Below are 20,721 nucleotides of genomic sequence, written 5' to 3'. Positions count from 1 at the left end.
TTGCAGATGGTTCCTCGTCCTTTTTTGTAATGTAAGTGAAATTGTGCTCCATCTGTTTTAATTTTATAATGGACTTAATCCATGGCTGGCTCTGAAAGAATCAGCATTTACTGCCTTTGCAATCTGCTGCAAACAAAAAAATTGTTACCGTTTCCCCTTGTATTTCCATTTGGGAGCAAAAACCAAAGAGTTGCTCCATAGAGAGTGGGAAGCACTGCCAGCCAGCCTCACCCCACGGCCAGGCAGCCCCGGCTAGCTCTTGCACCAAACCCAACTGGAATTGCCCCAGAAGTGGCTGGAAACCCTGGACACTGGGTGGAGGGGATTAAGGAGTAATTGATGTGGCAGGAGAGATTGCATTTGGTTTTGACCAGCAAATGCTTCCAGCAGTTCCAAGTGACCTGAAAGCAGTTTTCCAGAGGTCCTTCCTGACATTTATTATTCTATGGTTTTATGATGCACTTTCTCTCACACACCCCCACACCCCTGCCCCCAATGAACCAACAATTAACTTTTTTGTAAAACATGGTGGTATTGGGCTGGCTTTATGCCTCTTGGCATTACCTGTAGTAATTTTAAAGTTTTTCATACATCACCTAGAGGAGGTTCAGGGTTTTCAGCATTTCCCTGGCAAGTCCATTTTTGGGGTTTTCTACTAAACTCGCCGTGCAGCACTGTCCACCCTCGTCCTACCTGCCTTGTCATGAACTGAGCCCAGTCCCACTGTACCTGCCTGGTGTCAGTACTGACAGAGGTGTGCCTGCAGAACAGCCTTGTGTTGGTTTGGAAAAGTTTGCCTGGCTCAGCTGTAACCTTTCCTATTCCTAAGCTGTTGGGAGGTTTGGAAGAGCAGAAAGGACCCTGCCCTCCAGTGAGAAAAAGGGTGATGCAACATGGAGCATCCCTGCCAAGCTGCTGTATTCTTGACGTGTCTCATTCTCCTATCACTCTGACATTTTATTTTTGCATTTTATTGTTAACACATGCAGATGCTGACTCACTCAGGACTCCGTGGACTCCAGCCTGGGCTGGAGACACAGTTCCGCACCCCCTTTCCTGACAGACACCCAGGCATTGGCAGGACACCCCGTGGCACCCCATGGCCATGGCAGCACTGTGAAAGTTCCTGTCACCCATCCCATGGGATCACCCCTCTTTGAAGAGTCAGCCAAACTTTTCCAAAGTCCTTTGCATCCTTCACCTCCCAGCTCAGTTCTGCTGCTGGCAAATGAGCCATGCTGATGGCAGACAGCAGTCAGACCACAAACCCTGACAGACACCAGGGCCACTCTGCCACTGCCACACAGGCAGGGGGCACATGAGCTTGCCTTGCCCTACCCCGAGAATGTAATTGCCACACCGCATCTCTGCACCTTTGCACATGCAAGGGTGGGCAGGGATGCTCAAATCCCCTGGCAACACATGCCCCTGCTGACATGGGTACCACAAACACCATCCTGGTTCCTTTCTTGGCACCTGTGCAAACTTAAATGTTTGCTTTCAGCATCTGGGGTCATCAAAGGCATAGCAGAGGCTGGGGTCAGGCTGGGAAGAGTGGGCCAAATAGTCAAATGCTAGATATCCAAATCCTCCTCTCCTCCTCCTCAGCTTCTGAGGTTTCATACCTACAGGGTGCCTGACTCATACAAAACCAAGTGCTTCAGCTGGAAAACCCATCCTGCCTGCTTCCTCTGAGCAAAACAAGCACAGCCTGCCCTTCCTGAGCCAAAATGTAATGTCACTGTGTCCTTCCCAAGCCATACAGGTTGGTCTATGCCTGTCAAATTCTGTGTACAAAATTAAGAAGGTGATTGTGTGGAGGGGAGGGGCAGGACCAAAGCCCAAAGACAGCAGCAATCTCAATTCCAGCACGTACAAGCTTTTATGGACCTTTTCAGCACATCATACTGCCGTGCTGTGAAGTCTTTGGGAATTTAAAACTGAGTCAAAGGCCACTGAAGTGCTCTACCTATTTTTCTGCTAATGCACAGGAAGCCCATGGAGACCAGGGGGAAGGAGGGAGGAAAAATGAATAGAAGGGATAAGAAAACAATGGGAGAGGTTCCACTGCAAGAGCAGCATGGGATCAGGTGCATGAAAATGCGGTAAAATACTTTTTTTTTCGTCTAATTTCAACTCCTCGCGCAGCTACTGCCCTGGATGGCCGCCTCAATGATGCCGGCGATCCCGTTCGGGTCCGTCGAGGCGGCGCTCCCGCGTACGCCTCTCAGCCGGTACTCGCTCCGCGAGCGTGCAGCCTTCAGCTGACATACACCGCGAAGCACCCTTCCCATCTGCCGCGGAGATGCCGCGCTGCGCAGCGCCGGGGACTGTCCCGCCGCGCCCGTCCGTGGGCACCTGCCTGCTGCACCAGAAACGCCAGCAAAAGAGACAATGAAGTAAAAGACGAAAGAAAGGGATAAGAGCAGAACAAGGGAAATAAAGGAAAGAGAAAATAAAAGGCGTGAAAAAAATAATATGGAAAACAGAGGGCAAAAAAAGCTGAAACGAATCTCCATCTGCTAGGGCTACCGATGCCGCCGTCCCCTCCGTGTACAGACACGGGGCGCACGGCGCTGGGCACCGTGCCAGGCGGTCCGAGGGTCCCGCAGGCGGCCGCGGCTGTCGGGTGAGTTCCGCTGCTGCCGGGGCGCAGGGCACTGAGACGCACACCTTCCGTCCCTGCGGAGGAGCTTCTTCCGCGGCTCACAGGACCACCCGCCCCGTCCGAGCCAGCGTCGCACCACACGAAGCCGGGCTCCCGCGGGGTGCGCGGGGACTCCGCGCCACTCCGCGCGCCACCGCGCGCCCATTGTTCACCACGGCCAATCCGCGGGCGCCCTACCCGCGGCCACCAATCGCCTCTGGGGGCCGCGCGGTGAGGTCAGCACCGCCCCCCCCCCCGGGCGGCCGGTGCGCGCTGACATCACGGCGCGGCCCGGCGGGGCGGGCCCGGGGGGGCGGGCGCGGCCCCCGCCCCGTGCGGCGCGGGTAGTGGTGGAGCGGCGGCGCCGCATCCCGCATCGCGCATCGCGGCCGGTGCGCAGGGGCCGCCCGCATGGTGGACATCCTTCTCCCGCGGCCGCTCCCGGGCGCCATGGGGGAGCCCGCCAAGAGTAAGTGCGCGCAGCGCGACGCGGCGGCGGGGCGGACGGGCGCGGTGGAGCGGCGGCGGGGCTCTGCGGGACGTTGCGGGGCCGGGCTCCGCGCCGCCGGTGCCGTCGGGCAGGCTGGCGGCCACCGCGCCGCCCCGGACCCGCGGGCGCGGTGACAGCGCCGGGAAGGGCTGCGGCAGCGCGGCGGGCGCGGGCGACTGCGGGCTCGGCCCGTGGCATGCCCGGTGCCGCTATTCCCGTTCGTGCCCAGCGCTCCCCGGCCCCCGCTGGCTCCATTTCTTCCCGAATGCCTGTCCTTTCGGCTGTCCGCGCTGCTGGTGTCCTTTCTTTCTGCTGTTCCTATTTCTTTCTCTCTTTTCCTCTGCTTTTCCTTTCTTCCCTTCCCTCCTCTGCCTGTGTTATCGGTCTTGTTTCTTTCTCTCCTTCCGTGTTTCGGTTAGTCTTTTTAAAAAATTTCTCTTTCCGTTTTTGTTTCTTTCTTTCTCTTTCTGTTCTTCTGGTTTTGTTTGGTTCTATTTCTCTTTCTGTCTTTTTGATTTCTTGTCTCTTACTGTTTTCATTTGTCCATGTTCTCGTTTTAACTGTCTCTTTGCGGTTTTTTTTCACTGTTTTTTTCTCTTTCTGTCATTCCTTTTTTTCTTTCTTTATTTTTTTTCCTCAGCTTTTGTTTTAGAGTTTCTGTCTTTTTTTTTTTCTCTTTCTGTCATTCCTTTTTAAAAATTTCTTTAATTTTTTTTTCCTCAGCTTTTGTTTTAGAGTTTCTGCCTTTCTGCTTTTATTTCCTTTTCCGAAATTATACTTTTATGCCTCTGTCTTCCTGCATTTATATCTCCCCATCAAATTTCCTTTTAAAAAATATTCTGGCTGCATTTATTTTTCTCCTTTCATGTTTCCATCCTTTCTTTCTCTCCGTGTTTCTATCTTTATTTCTATTTCTGCCTATTTTGCCAAAAAAAAAAAAAGAAAAAAAAAAGGAAAAAAAGAGTAAAAATAAGAAAAAAGTGTCTTTCCCTAATTCCTGGGGAATTCCTTGCACTTCACTGCCCCTGACTGTGCCCCGCTTGCTCCCGGCAGGGCGGCCGGGGCTGGCCCTGTGCGCGGGCTGCGGGGGCCGCATCCAGGACCCCTTCCTGCTGCGGGTGTCGCCGGACCTGGAGTGGCACGTCGCCTGCCTCAAGTGCGCCGAGTGCGGGCAGCCACTGGACGAGACCTGCACGTGCTTCCTGCGCGACGGCAAGGCCTATTGCAAGCGGGACTACAGCAGGTGACCCCGAATGCACCGGCGCTCGTTAAAAAAAAAAAAAAACAACCAAAGCCAAACCCGAAAAAGCACAAAAGCCCCTTAAAACTTCCTGAATTTCCCCCAAACGAAAACCCTACTCTTGGCCGCTGCCCGCCGCCCGGAGTCGCCCCGACGGCGCGGCCGCGGGCCCTGACAGCGCGTCCCGTCCCCGCAGGCTCTTCGGCATCAAGTGCGCCCAGTGCCGGGCGGCCTTCAGCAGCAGCGACCTGGTGATGCGCGCCAGAGACCACGTCTACCACCTGGAGTGCTTCCGCTGCGCCGCCTGCGGCCGCCAGCTCCTGCCCGGCGACCAGTTCTGCCTGCGGGAGCGCGACCTGCTCTGCCGCGCCGACCACGGGCCGCCCCCCGACGGTGCCGCCGCCGCCCGCGGGCCGCGGAGCCCCGCGCTGCCGCCGCCCGGCGCAGCGCACCTCGCAGGTACCGGCTCACCCCTTGGGACGGGCGACGGGCGGGGTGGGCGGGTGGGCTGCGGCGGGTGGCGGTGCTGACGGTGCGCACCCTTCTTGCCCGCCGCAGAACCGGTGCCCGGGCGGCCGCCCGCCCCGCGGCCGCCGGCGCACAAGGCAGCGGAGAAGACCACCCGCGTGCGGACGGTGCTGAACGAGAAGCAGCTGCACACGCTGCGGACCTGCTACGCCGCCAACCCGCGCCCCGACGCCCTGATGAAGGAGCAGCTGGTAGAGATGACAGGGCTCAGCCCCCGCGTCATCCGCGTCTGGTTCCAGAACAAGCGCTGCAAGGACAAGAAAAAATCCATTCTCATGAAGCAGCTCCAGCAACAGCAGCACAGCGACAAGACGGTGAGCGCCCGCCCGCTCCGCAGGAGAGAGAGGTGGGAGGGGGGTCCCGGGCCGGTGGGCTTGGGCGGCAGCCGCGCTGAAGCCCCATGTGCCCGCAGAGCCTGCAGGGCCTCACCGGGACGCCGCTGGTGGCCGGCAGCCCCATCCGCCACGAGAGCGCCGTGCAGGGCAGCGCCGTGGAGGTCCAGACCTACCAGCCGCCCTGGAAAGCGCTCAGCGAGTTCGCCCTGCAGAGCGATCTGGAGCAGCCCGCCGCCTTCCAGCAGCTGGTGAGAGCCGCGCCGGGCCGCTCCGTCGGGTAGCGGGGGGAGGGCAGCCCCGGCCCACCGGGCCCGGGCGCTATGGGAGGGGAACGGGGGGACGGCGCCGGGCCCTCACCGCCACTGCTCCCCCAGGTCTCTTTCTCCGAGTCCGGCTCCTTGGGCACGTCCTCCGGCAGCGACGTGACCTCGCTGTCCTCCCAGCTCCCCGACACCCCCAACAGCATGGTGCCCAGCCCGGCCGAGACGTGAGGCCGCCCGGCCGCCCGCCGCCGCGGGACTTCCGCATGCCTGCGCTCCCTGCATGAGACACCCGGCCCCGGGCCGCTCCCAGAGCGCCGGACAAACGCCTTTGTTTTTTAATTATTCTTATTTAAAAACAAACAAAAAATATGTTACTGACGGCCAAAAAAGCACCAGGATCCTCGCTGCCTTCACTAGACCGGAGAGAGAGCCCCCGCCCTGGTTATTTCGTTATTTTGGATTTTTTCCCTGCGGATTTCGATGTTTCTTTCCCCAAAGAAACGCGGATTTCACCGCTGGAGCCCGGCACAGTGACAGGCTGCCTCTCCCGCCACTATTGCCGGCTACGGCTTTTCTTCCCTTTTTGGAAGGGAAAAGAAAAAAGAGATACAATTCAAAGTGGGGAGAGACTCCCCTGGCGTGCGCGCCTTTCCGCGGCCGCGGAGCCGCGCCATCCAGCCTCATCTCACGCCGATGCCTCTCCCGGGCCGCGGCGCCCGGCCCCGCATGATCGCTGGAAAAACGGGACACGGAAACGAGACTTTTTAACGGGAAAACCAATACTAATTATGTTATCAGTGGACGGAGGACGGATTGTTTGAGCCTTTAACGAACAAAAGTAAGTTATTGTTATTTATTGTCGGAGTCGGCGGTTGAATAGTGGGATTAAATATTTTGGACTTAATAAAAAAAAAGAGAAAGAAGGAAAAGGAAAGGATTTAAACGAAAACAAGCGGCGGGAGGGTGGCGGCGGGGGCCACCCGTGTGGGAAGCGGTCGGCTCGGGCCGCGGAGTGGGTTGGGGTGCGGGTCGGGACGGGCGCTGGCCGGCTTTGCCTGCACGGCCTCCCCGCACCGCGCTAATCGGCTTTCCCGCTCCGGACCTCTTATTTATAGCCGGGGAGGTGGAGCGCACGTTTCCCTTTCGGAGCAGCGCCCGGGTCCGGCCGGGTCGTGCCCGCACCTGCCGCTGTGCGGGGCCGCCTCGCCTTCTCCCGGGGCCGGCGGGACCCGGCCGTGGGGGTTCCCCCGGGGCGGCGGCGGCGAGCCGAGCCGAGACGTCCCCTCTCATACACTCATCCCCCAGTCTAGACGCAAGCGGCGGCTCCTTATCTGCGTTTGGCATCACCTGGGAGCGCGGCTCCCGCTCCCTCCCCGTTACCCGTGCGGGAATGCTCTCAGGGCCGGCTCCCGGCGGGGCCGCAGGCCCGGGCAGCCCCACAGCACGGCGAGCCGCCCCCGCGGCCCCTCCCAGGGCAGTCCGGCTCGCGCCCTCGGGGAGGAAGAAGCGCGCTGGGCCCTACCCGAGCCCCCGAGCTGGTGGGGACGGCTCCACCGCCGCGAGGGGCTGAGCCCGCCGGTGTGCAGGCACCGGCCCCCGGGCGAGCTGACCGGCGCGGCCCACCCGCGCTGCCGTCGGGGCGCACGGGACACCCGGGCTGCCAGGGCCGCCTCAGTCAGGGGATGCCGCCGCGGCGGGCGGTCCCTCGGTCCGGGGACAGGTGAGAAGGGTCTCCCGTCCCCGCCAACCCGGTCGCGGGGCCCCGAGTTACCTGACTCCGGCTGGATCCAGTTTCGGCTCCTCGCGCTCTCTCGGGCCTAGATCGAGACGAGCTGTCCCCGCCACCGGCAGCGGGGCCGCACGGGCCGTAAATCCGCGGCGGCCTCGCCGACATTGCCGCCGCCGGCTCAGGTGCGGGCCGAGCCCGGCCGGCGAGCGTTCCGCGGCTCGGGGCCGCGAAGAGGGGACAGTCCCGGTCCCCACGGCCGTGAGGCGCCGGCGGCCCGGGAGCGGCGGTGCTGCCGGCCGGTTCCCTGAGGGAGCCGCTGCGCACGGCCCGGGGCGTCGCGCGCCCCCTCACAGCCGGGCCCTTCGGCGGGAAAAGAAACCTGACCGAGACACGCCGCCCTCGTTACGTTTTCGTTTTGTTCCGTGGAACTTTCACCGTTAAGAAAACACAGCGAGGTTTAAACAAGCGCTATTAAAGTCTTATCGAAACGTTAAAAATGCGTGTGGTTTAAAAAAGAAAAAATCCGTATTGCGTGACTAATCCCAAATCACCAAAAAATTATGACTGAACTTTCCTCAGAGCCAAATCTGACAAATTATTTAGACTTTTGATTAACTGGAAAGACACGTTAGGAGTTTTTTTTCCTCTGAGCATTGTGTTGCTTATGGTAATTCAAACACACCAACATTTGTAACACAGAAGTCACACTACAGACAGAATAAGTTACTTTATTACAAGATATATAGAACATGTTTTCTCTATTTGCAACCTTATTTCAGCAGTTCTGCAGTACAAGTGCCACCACATCTCAGGGCAGAAAACACCCAAATAATGACATAGGATATATGAATGAAACAAACTCAAATTATCAAAATTATAAACCAGAACTTTAAAGTATCTACAGTACTTATGATATAAATAGTGCAAATTATATATCTACAGTGTAAGTACTTAGAGTATCAAAAACTTCTCAGAAGAGCTTTTTAAAGAAGGTGGTCAGCAGGAATCGGTCAGCATGACGATATTAGGGATTATAAAGCCAAATCCAACACTTATTTTTTCAAGAAGAACTGTCGAGCTTCTTCCCAGGACTGGCGGGGGAATCTGTTGGACAGCTCAAGATAATCTTGAGAATTGAAAAACTTTTCTGTTGAAGACAAAAGATAAATGTACCAAGTTATTATCTCTTAACATAGCAATAAAACAAGAATAACGAAAATGTGGCAAGTTCAAATACTTCAAGTAGTTTACTCCTCCTACCAAAAACTTCTCAAATTATGGGGTAATGTTCCTGTCGAGCTCCAGACATGGAGGTTTGGCTTTAAACACGGGGGCAGAAAGCCCTGATGAGCAAAGGTTTAGATATTTAAGCTGCAGGAGCAGGCTCTCTGCTTTACGCACGAGAACATTATACATTTTTACACATTTTATGTTCTCAGCCCCACTGGGGAGCGATTCAGCCTCGTTCAAGTTTGCGCAGCTCTGCTCAGCAGCCTCTTTCTTCACAACGTGCTGCGGAGGAGTTCTGCTCCCCGATTCCCCCAAAGCTCACGGCACGATTACACACGCAGCTTTTACTCCTACAAGCACTGCTGGTGACGTGAAAAGCACTACACATGCGTGCACAGGTCTGTGGGGTCCGGCCCTGCGAGCAGCTTGTTGCAGTGCCCAACAACAGAGTTTGTGCTTCAAGTTTTGTTCCCAGCAGCGCTATTGTTCCCATTTGTTGTTTTGGGGACATCGCCCTTCACATTTAAGTGATGTAACGGACAAAAAGAACCCTGCTTATACTATTATTAAGTCAGCTTTTTTGCATGTTTAGAAATCACAGTCACATGTCACCATATACTCATCTTAGTTTGAAAGTTCATTCAGTTTGAATAATGAAAATAAAAAGCCGATTTCCGCTTGGATTTTAGATGTTTCTCGAGCAGATTCTCATGCAAACACAATCCTGGAAAGTCTGTGCTGCAGACACTGCATGAGGCTGCTTCAGACCAACAGGTATAATGTTGACAGTAAAAATCTCCATAAATTTATGCAAATCTTATATTTTATGACTTATTTTTAAACACAAAGCTTACATTTTACACCTAGAACTGCTAATCTTCTGCCAAACGTGCAGCAAAATGGTGGTGGAATTCTGCTTGCTATGAGGGAGAAATGACTGTCCGAGTGACATACTTTGTATAAAATACAGGTGACTCAAGAGCAGATTCCCATCAACACACCTGAATTTCAGATGTGTTTAATAAGTAACAGCCATCTTAGCTAAGAATCTTTCAAATGTTTAGCCTAAAGAGGTTAACTGCGTTTTACTGGATATTTACAACAACCGAGGGAAAAAAACCCCAAACCCTCCCAACCCTTCTACAAACTGACAAACTGTACAGGATAATTGCAGGACAGTATTTTAGTAACTTTTGGCTCCCTGGGTGTGTTGGCACGGCTGCGTGGCTTCTGCAACCTAAAACTTTTGAAGGTAGCCTTTGTGACAGCTAATTAAATATGTGCACATACAGTATCACATTTTAAGACACGATACCACGTAGGCATTCAGTAAAGATTAACAGTGTGAATTCCTGATACGATGAGTAGCAGACTGGAAGACACGTACTTTTAAGTCAGATTGTAAGTCAGAGAGCCTCTCCTCAAACTGTAAAATCCTTTTGCAATTTACTATATTTCTTTAATCATGATGCAGATTCAAAAACTTTAAATCACAGTAAAATATAGCATTTACACATTTTGTTATCCAACTGCTACTCTGTTGCATTTAATTGGACACATACCCCTCTGCTGAGATAACTGATTATCCGTTTGGCTTGAACTCTGTGCAAAATCCTACAAGGGGAAAAAAATAAAGGCATCAGGTTTTCAGATCTTACATTTGAGGAATTAAAGCAACATTTTAAAGTCTTCACGGTCACTCAAAACCACTAATACTGCAGGAAATCTGAAAATTAACAAAATCTGGACAGTTTGCTATATATCAGAACACTGCCAGCATTTAAATTCTATCATATATAGTGGATTTTTATGCCTTTATTTATATAGTTTTTGAAGAAAAAATACACAGCAGAAACAACAGGGTTTTAATATCTTCTTAGGAAACAGTTACTATAATAACTTTTAAATTAAGAGAACATTTACTATAGCTGTGGGTTTTTTTTAAACAAATGGTGTTTTAGATTCATGCTCCGGGCTCCAAATGCACTCTTATAGAATTCTTGAATTATCCCAATTTCATCATCTGTGTTTCCCGGTGACCCGGGAGCCTGAGGTCTCGATCTCCTGAGAGTAAGCAAAGTTCTTCCACAGCCGTGACGAGCTCCGGTCCCGTTGCAGCCAGCTGGGCAGTGAGCGGTCCCTGTGGCTGCGGACGGGATGCGGCTGTCGGATGGGATGTGGCTGTCGGATGGGATGCGGCTGTCAGACGGGATGCTGCGTCCTCCGGAGTCAGTGAGGACATCGCCTGTGCTGGGGACAACGTGCGAGTGTGCAAGGCGGCTGCCCCAGCGCCGAGAGGGCTTTTAGCATTCCTATCTGTTTTTTGAGTATGCACTGAGCACAGATGGTATTACTTGACATAAGAAATTCAGTTTAGCAAGTAATGGATGCTACTAAATGTTTTTTAATTATTTCGGCACATCTAGAAACAGAAGTAGCAAAAATAAGAAGGATGATGCAAACTTCAGATGATGGAAATGAATCCATTGGTAGGGAGGTATAATGTGGGTCGTTATAAAATCCAGCAATCATTATCCTTTAATTTACGCTGCACACATTTAACACACTGTATTTAAGTGTTATATTTGTACACACCACCAAACTTTTACGTAAACAGGACTTCTTTTTGCATTCCCTGGCACAGGAAGAATCTCATTTTCTAGTCACGGGGAAACATTTTACAGTCTGTCCCGACCCTTCCACTGAAGCAAATGAGAGATTTGCTTGACAAACAGCAGCGAGTTGAAATAAAAGTGCAGAGGCAAGTCTGTGCTGTGTGTGCGGGTATCTGAGTGTTCCCTGGTTCCTTTCAGAATCGTTCTCTCTGTGTGTTGAACATTTGGGATTAGATTTTTAAATGGATAAATTACTAAAGTACCAGTGAAGTCAGCAAGGACATGACACTTTACAGCACACAAGGATCTTCCGTATTTTAATATAACACCTTTTTTTAAAGCCTGCGAGCATAGTACGTGGACTTGGCATCTAACATATACCTCTAATTGGAAATCAAATTAATAATGTTTGCTTTTGTAAATATGCTTTGCTGTAGCTACTGGGGATTTAAATGCCCTTCTCTCTCTAATAGCACAGAAATCAAGGTAAATAACCTTAATTATTTATATACAGAACACTCTCCCCCACTCACGTTTTGTGGCTGAAAAAAAACAAACTAAACTTGCTGCATTTACTCATAATGGTTAAATTACTTTTTGCCACTGCAACTTCGACACTGAAATCTGTAGTTTCACTATAAGAAGGTAAAAGATAAATCACAGCTTTGTATTTAACCAGAAGTCCATTACTATATAGCAAATTATTTTAATACTAAGTTCCAACCTTTTTTTTAAACACCTATGCAATTATTTTAGTATTAAAAGGATAAAAAGTAGTTGCACTCAGAAGTTTGATGTTATGCTAAGACTTTCAGTAAATATTTAGTTCTTGGGCCTTCTCTCCCAAATCCGCGTAGCCTACCCTTGGACTAGCTGGTAAAGCATTAGGAAAAGGAGTTTGACTAATGTTTCTGTACCAACAATGTAACTTTCAGGTGACTGATACAGAATTCCTAGACTCCTAAAAGTGTATTATTTTTTAACAGTAAACTGTTTACGAAAACTGCATTTATTAATTGGAAACAGTCAATAAAATGTATGGAAAACGTAAGACAAGCATAAAATCTGATACATAAAGCACAGCATACAAATTTAGACAAAGGGAACAAAAATGCTTTAAATCCTTATTCAAAACAGTATTTGTAATGACCTCAGTGGCTTACTGTCAAAAATAAAGATTGCAAGATTAGACCAGTAACATATGTTCTGTGTATTTTCTGCATAAAATATATACACTTCTGTTTAGTTCTCTCTGTAAATCTAATGTACACAGTATACAACTGTACATTTGCATGTAAACAGATTAATATACATATTTCAGATTTGCTATGTGTGGTAGTTTTTAAAAAATAAATATTTTAAGAATTGTCTTGTAATAGCAGGATCTACATCAAATCTTCCCAGCACATGCAGTAACTTTAATGCAAACAGGATTCTGCATGTGATAGTGAGAACCTGAACTACTCAGTAACCTTTTAGTGTTATAAGATGCCTCAAGTACAGGAATAATCTGTGGTTTGAAAAGAGCTACAGAGAATCTTAAAGTACTTCAATGCTGTTTACTTGTTTTACTGAAGTCAAATGATTCCCATATACACAGCAAAGGCGAGAAAACCGGCTGCAGTCACCCTGCCCACGGCTGGTACGTTACTGCAATAGCTACCTGAATGAACGTGGCGAGTAAAATCGAACTCATCTCCTGCTCCAGGATGATCTTGTTCTGAGGGTTATTGTAACAAGCAGCTATTAGCGAAGGGAAGAGCACTTTGATTAAACGAGGATCACTGAAATACTGGAACGGCAACTGGCACAGTTTTTGCAGCACCGTGGGGTGACGGCCAGACTGTACAATGATCTGAAAACACAAACGCAACAAAATTAAAACACGTGATCTATCTGTTCTCTTCCTGTTAACCACCAAGGCTGTTGAAGTCATGCTAAAAAAATGAGCACGGCTAAGGAATAAATACTAAAAATAAAGCTTATAACGTTTAGTCCAAGTAACTTCTGGTTTAGTGTGTGTGCGAGTATTATTTTTATTGCAGAGGAACACAAAGAATTTAAGACTGTGAAACTTCTTTTTCCTGTATCACCCAAAAAGACGGCAAGTAAATGAGAAGGGGATTAATCTCCAGATTATGATAAAATAGATAATACCTTCATTCAAAAGACAAAGAATTACAGCAAAGGGACGACTGTAAATCAGAGCGACGAAACAAAAAACCTCAACCCCTGCCATTTAAACACAGTAAGCACGTCTTTAGGAGGAAAAAAAGTCAAGAAAGAGACCACGAGGACTGTAAACCCCCCCGAAGCTTGATCGTCCTTTGCTAGAGAGCTCTCTGGCAATTCGAGCGGACTCTGTTTCAGGGTAGATGTCTGCCACGCATTCTCAGGCACCAAAAAGAAAAGGTGATTGTAAGCTGCACAGCAAGGAGTTTCAGTAAGTAGAGCCTCAGAGAGATCCTCCCATCTGTATTTCTTATCTCAGTTTCTATCAGTGCCATTGACTCTAAAAGGAGAATTGTTTAGATAAATGGGACTGTTGTCATGAAGCAGGCTAAGTTTACAACTGTGTACATCTGAAGAAATAAGGCAATGCTGTTGCTGGTCTCCTGCAAAGGAACCTTTCCAATTTACTTGATATTCTTATAAAGTCTCTGTGATAAACTAAAAAATGCCCAAATCGGACCTGTTCCAAGTAACCTTGATTAGACAATTATAATATGAAAGAGCTGTTTGACCCAAAGTTGGCTTTTCGGCATAGGAGGAAGCTCCTATAAGGTTAGACCACTGTAAAACTTAGGGTCATGACTGTAAATTGTACTTGGAAAAACACAATTTTACAGGTACACACCCAGACAAGACTGCATTCAAATTAAAACCAGAAGGACAGAAAGAAGCACTTGAGACCACAGGAACATAAATTACAGGGATTTACAAGTTTTCAAAGCACTTTTAACAATACCTTCAGAGCACACTCTCAGTTGATAATGTAGTTCAGTTTAAAAACAAGATCAACAAAGCAATAGTTTGCATTTTTTCAGTTCAAGGAAGAAAGGCACTTTCAAAAAGACCTTTCGAAATACTGCTAGAAATGTCTTAATGCCTTTAAAGACAGGAGGATTTTTAAAAGGCAGCCAAATATGTGACACTTGAGCACACATTCAGCCCTTATTTTGAGCAAAATATCCCTGATGCATTTGGATGATCCTGAAGTTCACTATCAGCTACCACCCTGTAAGTGAGAGGGAGCCTTCCCAATTTGTGATTACTATTTGAACTTTAAATTAAATGGGGGGGTTACTACGTACATCTATGTTTTTCGATGGTAAATTCTACAATCAGAAAAGTACTTAAAAGCAATTGTAAATGTACTAAAATAACTACAATTGGTATTTCTGATCCAGGACAGAATAACAGAACTCTTGATTTAGAGGAAAAGAAAGTCTGAGGACTTTTCATTTTTTATGCTACGGATAATTAGTAAATTCTCATCAAACTAACAATGTCGATACCCAAACAGCTTTCACAGAATTATTATTTCATCATAATTTTCTTTTCAACATTTTCACTACTACGTTGTTATCAACATCAAAGATAGGAAGGTATATACAAAAGCTGCCGATTGTTTTAATCTGGTATTTATCACATGTGGAATCAATTTAACGATTTCAGCTCATTGTAGTAATGCAGCTACTAAACCTGATACACTATATTATGTACTCTGAAAAAAAAGTCATGAGTCATCCCTTACTGGAAAAAAACCCAACAAATAAACCTTTAGCAGAGCACGTTCTCCTTGTTGCACTGTCAACTGGTGGAGAGAGTACAACCCAGCACTTGCTTTAGCAACCAACAACGAAGAAAACAAAAGAAAGCCTTGCCTATGACTTCTTTATGGTGGAGAAATACTTCTCCTGACTTTTTTTTTTTCTGTTTTGAAGCAGCCACTCGGCTGAATGACCCCAGGAAGATCTGCAGGCCTGGCATACTCATCAAATACTCTTAATACGAGACAAAAACTCCTTACTGAAATCCCGTGCAGAAAGCTCGCTTTTCCTCCTGTCACATACTGGAATCCAGACACATTTACCTAGAATCAGCTTTTCTTGTTGCTCTCTCTCTAGCCTGAAAGTCAGATATGCCTGTCAAACAGAACAAGATCCTAATTAAATCACTGTATTTCTGTACAGCCAAGCATTTAAGCACCTGCTTAATTTCAGATACATGCCTAGGTTCCATTAATATTTGCTTGTGGTTTTATTTTGCTGAATTGAGACCTATCAAATTAGTACAAGCTACATTTATTTATTTTTTTAATCCAGAGCAGGAAACCCACATTAATGTTTTCCGTATTTCATTAAAAATTTTTGCTTAATCTCAACATTTATAGATATTCATACAATTTTATCAGTTTGCCTGTGCTTAGCTGTAATAAATTCCAAAGAAGATGCACCTGCTTAGCTTATTTTTGGCCCAATACGGTAAACATTGGAATAACCCTCTGAAGACCCAAACTATGCACAGGCAAGAGACACAGCAAATACTTTTCTGAATTGCTACTTCATGATGAATTAATGAAGGATTTTCTGTGCTACCAGTCAAACTCTAGATCCCACTCCATTTCCGAGGTGGGGTCCCCGCTGCAGAGCGTGGCAACATGATTTGGGGTTAGCACACCACAAATCACTGGTCAAGGGCACCGTTTACTCTCCACGCAAAAGCCTGCTGAAAATGAGAGGCTAGAGCAGCTTCAATCCTTTATTGTGCTGAACTGAAGCAACCTCTACACCTTATAAGTTCTTACGAAGGCTACACAATATATGCCACTCCAATATCCAATTTTTACTTTTGACCTTTGCTAAAAGTCACCTTTAAGAATACAATTTTACACTGTCTGAATTTCCAGCTTTCCTCCAGCACGGACACTACTGTGTCCGCACTAGCTGGCTGTCCAGCACAGTGACTGATGTGATGACCTGTGCGAACTTTTTACTGAGCAACACCTTTCAAGGTTGCCCATCAGTTACCTTCTGTCACTCCCACCAGTTTATAGCCTTCTACATGTCCCGCTAATTTGCTTTATCTCCAATAGCCAGAGGGTCAGGCATTCTGTTCTGCCCTACCAGGCAATCCACGCTCCCGTGTGACTCTTGGCAAAGTGCACTCTGCACTCACCAGTGCAATAATCACCCCGATCCACCGTATTCCTGAAGTTTATCACTTAGGAAAGCATGAGTCACGATTTCTTAAGTCTCTAGATAGAATCCATTTTTTCCTCAAGTTTACTTGGGCCAATATTCAGTGTACAGTATATTGCTCCCCTAGTTGCTGCAGTTCTAGCTGTGAACGTCTGAAGCAGCGTAAAAGTCAGTCTTTCAAAACAGACTCCAGTGACAAAAGCCAGCAATATGCCACACAGCACTTGAGCAATAAAAAAGGACAATCAATCAAAGAATTAAAAGCTCCCTGTGGTATGGAACAGTAATAAAGTTGTGAGGGGAACTCATCATTTTGCTGGGAGATAAGGTTTTCCCCGTCTCTTGGGTAGGGGGTCTGGCTGCAGAGCTGAGGTGGCTGCTGGGGGATGCTCCACGCTGGACTCCCCGTTCCTCCTCGGGCTCCCCAGCAGAGCTCCAGCAGCCGTTCTGCTCCCGGCACCTCCACCGGAGATCTGCCCAGGGCCACAGGCCTTTGCTAGGGAACTAATAAACCACACAGACCCAAATCACACGGGTATGATTTTCCTCTGGGTAGCAAAGGGAATGTTGCAGCTCATTTAATTTTTCTGTGAAGCTCCAAGGGCCCAAAAATAACTTTCTGATGATCCTGCAGGAATGAGAATCATAGCAAGGTGACTCCCTTCCTTGCTTGCAAGGGCAATACACAGTGCAACCCTTGCATGAGAACTAGCAAGGGAAAGATGTTTTAGTGAACACCTCCTAATTCTATTTACACACTCACTCTCTATATATGTATTTGTCTTTCACTTAATCTTTCTCTATATTCCTTTTATCATGAATGAAAACTAGAATTACTTTTAAAATGAATATGTATGATTTTTTTGGTCAAAGCAGAGTAATAAAATCTTCACAATAGGATCCAGATCTTTTGAACAATTCAGCAATGATATAGGTACATGTTAAATCAGAAGTAAAACCGTACCAAGTCAATGGTTAATTTTACAAGAAAAAATAAGAAACCTCTAGCCTTTGAAACTATATCTTCACAATCAGATAACCAAGTTTATAAGCATCTTGTAAATAATAAACAGGACTTTCATTGAGAAAACTAAAATGTCAGCCAGAAAGTCAAAGAATGACTAGTATGCAAAATATTGAACAGATATTAGCCAAACTGAATTTAACTGATAATTCATGTATTCATATCATTCATATATTCACATCCTAATTAGACATGCAATAGAGATGCATGGTACTAATTTTTCAAGAACTAGTAGTTCAACCAAATTGCTTTTCTAACTGCAGAGTAGTACGTTTGGTGACAATCTGAATTTTTGTTTCCAAGGTATAATAGCACACAATTTAGCTGCGTACATATGCAAAGCATTAAAAAGAAAAGAAACTAATTGAATTTAAAACTTTGCCTTCAACCTTCTAGAGATTTAAAGAAGATTATGGTCACAGACCGGTTTTCAGCGGTTTTATGCATGTATGTTAAATATTGTCAGATATTTTACTACAAGTAACAAAAGAAATAGTTCAGTCTCAGACCAAAGACTTTTCTATTCCTTGTGTACTACGGAAGGTTAGTCCAGGATTACTGCAGAGTAGAAGTGCTGATTTTTAGAGCAATATTTAGTCTAGTTCTACTGATGGATTTAGGTTTTCTTGTTTCACTTGGACATCTGCAGCTCTGGAAAGACATAATTCATGTCAGTTATTTCTGTCCATACATATCATAAAAACACTGGAATTATCTTTCAAAGAGGCTAATTAATTTTCTGGTCAGGAAGAACAGGAAACCAGCGGCAAGCTTTTTGTCTGTACAAAGGCAAAACAAAGAACTGACAAGTATTCAACTGATTCAGAAAGAAAGCTACGTTCTCAATGAACTAAACTCTGCTAGACCAGAGAATCATAACACTATGAATCAATTATTACCATTTACTGAAGATTATTCATACACTTAGAAAGCTACAAAATATTAATTACGTGTCTAAAATGATAATAATATTTATCTTTCTATTCCATTATTTCCTCAAATGTTGCTCCTCAACTCCTCAAATGATTTAAAAAATCCCAACACAGTGTTCCAGGTTAAAAATGACCTGGTTTAAACCTGGCAAGAATCTGTTCTCCTCCAACCAGCTAGACAGTGGTCGGGTTAACAAGTCCAAGCCTAAGGCCACACCAGGGTATGTTTTTAACTGATTGAAGTAGCTTTCCTAGCTGAAAGGCAGCTGATAAACAAGGCAGCACATTTGCTATGGGACCATTTGCTACATACATTTTGGCATGACAAGCAATGCTGCCAACGATAATCCATCGTTCCAGGGTCCTTTAAGCCCAGGGCTGGGGGACCCAGCTGGTGCTGGGCCCTCGGGGACTGTGGGGCACACAGCAGAGCCCCCAGCCTCAGCCCGGCTCAGGAACATGGGCCTGGACTGCCATCGGGTTTGTTTCTCTGTTGGGAGACTTGCTGAAGACTTCTCACAAACACAGCTGGAAGACATGATTTCAGTGTTACCAAACAGAAACACTGCATGTGGGCACTTTTCCTAGCAGATCCTGTAACTTAATTTGAGTTCTCGTTTTCATTCTGCAGTGCTGCCCCCTGATTTCCTTTATCACAAATTTCTCATTTCCATTAGGACACGACCCATCAGAGCTGCAGGGGTAGGGGATGTCCATCTCACAAGGCAGAGACCATGCCCAGCAATTCTCAGCTGCCATCTGAGGACCTGGAACTGCACAGGTGCTGCCAGGTTTCCTAGAAACAGAGGAATGTTTGCTTGGCCACAGTGTAGCAGGAAAATAATGTGACTTACAGGTTCTTTCTGTAGCCTATCAGTTTCTTTCATCCACAGAAGAAAGGGAAAATTGCTTCTTGCTGCTTTAAGACGGCAGAGAAAGGAGAAAGACTGCCAAGGTGAGAACTTGAATCTGTAGCCACAAAAACCCCCAAAAGTCAAAATATGAACAAAATCTTGCAAGTTATTTCAGTGCAGCGCTCTCGTGTGACCAACTCTGCTCAATAATGCTGTGTTCTTAGTATTCTACAGTTAGGCTGGTGTTTTTTAGTGATTTTGATCAAGTATTAGAAGTCGTAGATATTTATCAAATGAGAAGTGAGGCAAAATTATGCTAATGTGAAGTGGATACAAGAAAACAGAGCTGAAACATAACTTTGCAAAGTTTAAAACTTTCTGAAGTTAAATCTTCCTCAGTTCTAGGACAGAAAAAAACTACTAATGAAACGGCGTATTCCATAGGTACTTAGAAGCAAATACAGTGATGATCAGTGAGCTGACTTAACTTTCTAGAAAAACATCCTTCTCAATAGAATTTCCCCTTTTTTTTTATAATGAAATGAAGCATTAAAATGTGCTCTTTTTCCTTCTTGACTGTGCTCTTCTGCTATAAAGTATTTCAGGTTCGGATGTAATTTTCTTAGAACAACTCAGACTGAAAAGCAAATGTTTCTCTAAGGGGCACTCTTTGCCTTTTTCACTATCTCGTATGACCTACAATTCCAAACTTGAACATGGCCGTTATAAACATTTGGATCTTAACATTGTACTGTTGGTATGGGAACTATTAGTGTTTCTTTTCTATTTATTTATAATTTATATAAATGTCAATTCTAATTTGTACAAACAACTAATAACTATTGAACAGGAACTGTGCTTCTAATCTCTGTAACTACAGTATTCCATCAAACAGTTAAACCCTTTTGTTTGATGGCAGGTTATTTATAACCCTGTAAAAGAAATAAGTCTTTATATTAGTAGTCCAGAGTTTCTCTTCAAAGTTAGATCTGCATTATTTCTCTGCTTCTATATAAACAGATCTCATACTGCTAGTATTTAATCAGCAGAATATGTCACCACTTAGGCTCTTCTTCTGTTTTAAGGTCAAGCTCTTTTCTTTCCATTTTGCAAACTCCACTATTGCCAAGGCTCTGAGCAAAGAATGTTCTAAATTCCTCCTAATATCTACCAGGAATCAGAGCACCACTTCCATGCAAAAACAATGTTCCAGAATGCTACATTCAAATTAAAAATAAGAATTTTATCTATTTGAGAAATTCTGGCATTTATTTTCTTGACATCACATGTAAGCTTTCAGAGAGAAGATAACGGAGTTCAGAAATAACATTAGTCTTCCTATAAACCACATTATGAGCATTGTCCCTTTAGAGCTGGCTCTATGGTTGAAGCACAGAGATTCAGTGGTGCTCTGTGTATACACAGCAAAGAAAAGAAATGATCTGAGCGGTTTTTGTGTAATCATCCTAAGCCATCTGAGCATTTAGGACAGGACAACAGCACATACAAGCAGTGATGCCGTAAAGATGGAAAAATGTTTATCAAAAGTGATGCTAGTGGGAAACGTAGATAAAGAAGTTCTTCATAGAAAGCTCTTGAAAAAACGTCACCCAAAATGACAACTAACAAG

General features: G+C 46.6%; 2 protein-coding genes across 5 annotated transcripts in view; one reads left to right on the top strand and one right to left on the bottom strand.

Moving 5' to 3' along the window:
- Positions 1-3,058: 3,058 nt before the first annotated feature.
- On the top strand, positions 3,059-5,731 carry ISL2 (ISL LIM homeobox 2; the record flags this gene model as incomplete). Of its 2 annotated transcripts, XM_080351561.1 has the most annotated exons (6): positions 3,059-3,116; positions 4,191-4,380; positions 4,574-4,836; positions 4,936-5,219; positions 5,318-5,488; positions 5,615-5,731. In XM_080351561.1, 6 exons carry the CDS (start codon positions 3,059-3,061, stop codon positions 5,729-5,731), a joined length of 1,083 nt encoding a protein of 360 aa, XP_080207687.1. The 2 variants fall into 2 exon arrangements, with proteins under 2 accessions (XP_080207687.1, XP_080207686.1); XM_080351560.1 differs by lacking the exon at positions 3,059-3,116 and having other exon boundaries at positions 3,143-4,380.
- A 2,553-nt stretch (positions 5,732-8,284) lies between these two features.
- The window catches only part of SCAPER (S-phase cyclin A associated protein in the ER), a gene marked incomplete at its 3' end in the record, with an annotated part of 144,675 nt that continues 132,238 nt past the window's right edge, over positions 8,285-20,721 (bottom strand). For all 3 annotated transcript variants that reach the window (XM_080351439.1, XM_080351438.1, XM_080351437.1), the window contains 3 exons: positions 12,741-12,932; positions 10,025-10,076; positions 8,285-8,379 (listed from right to left, as the gene is read on the bottom strand). In XM_080351439.1, the coding sequence (XP_080207565.1) occupies positions 8,285-8,379; positions 10,025-10,076; positions 12,741-12,932 (339 nt within the window). The remainder of the gene's footprint in view (positions 8,380-10,024; positions 10,077-12,740; positions 12,933-20,721) is intronic.

Source organism: Nesoenas mayeri (genome assembly GCF_963082525.1).
Source record: "Nesoenas mayeri genome assembly, chromosome: 11".
NCBI lineage: Eukaryota > Metazoa > Chordata > Aves > Columbiformes > Columbidae > Nesoenas > Nesoenas mayeri.
Note: the sequence above shows the minus strand (reverse complement) of the source record. Positions and strands in the feature narration are given on the sequence as shown.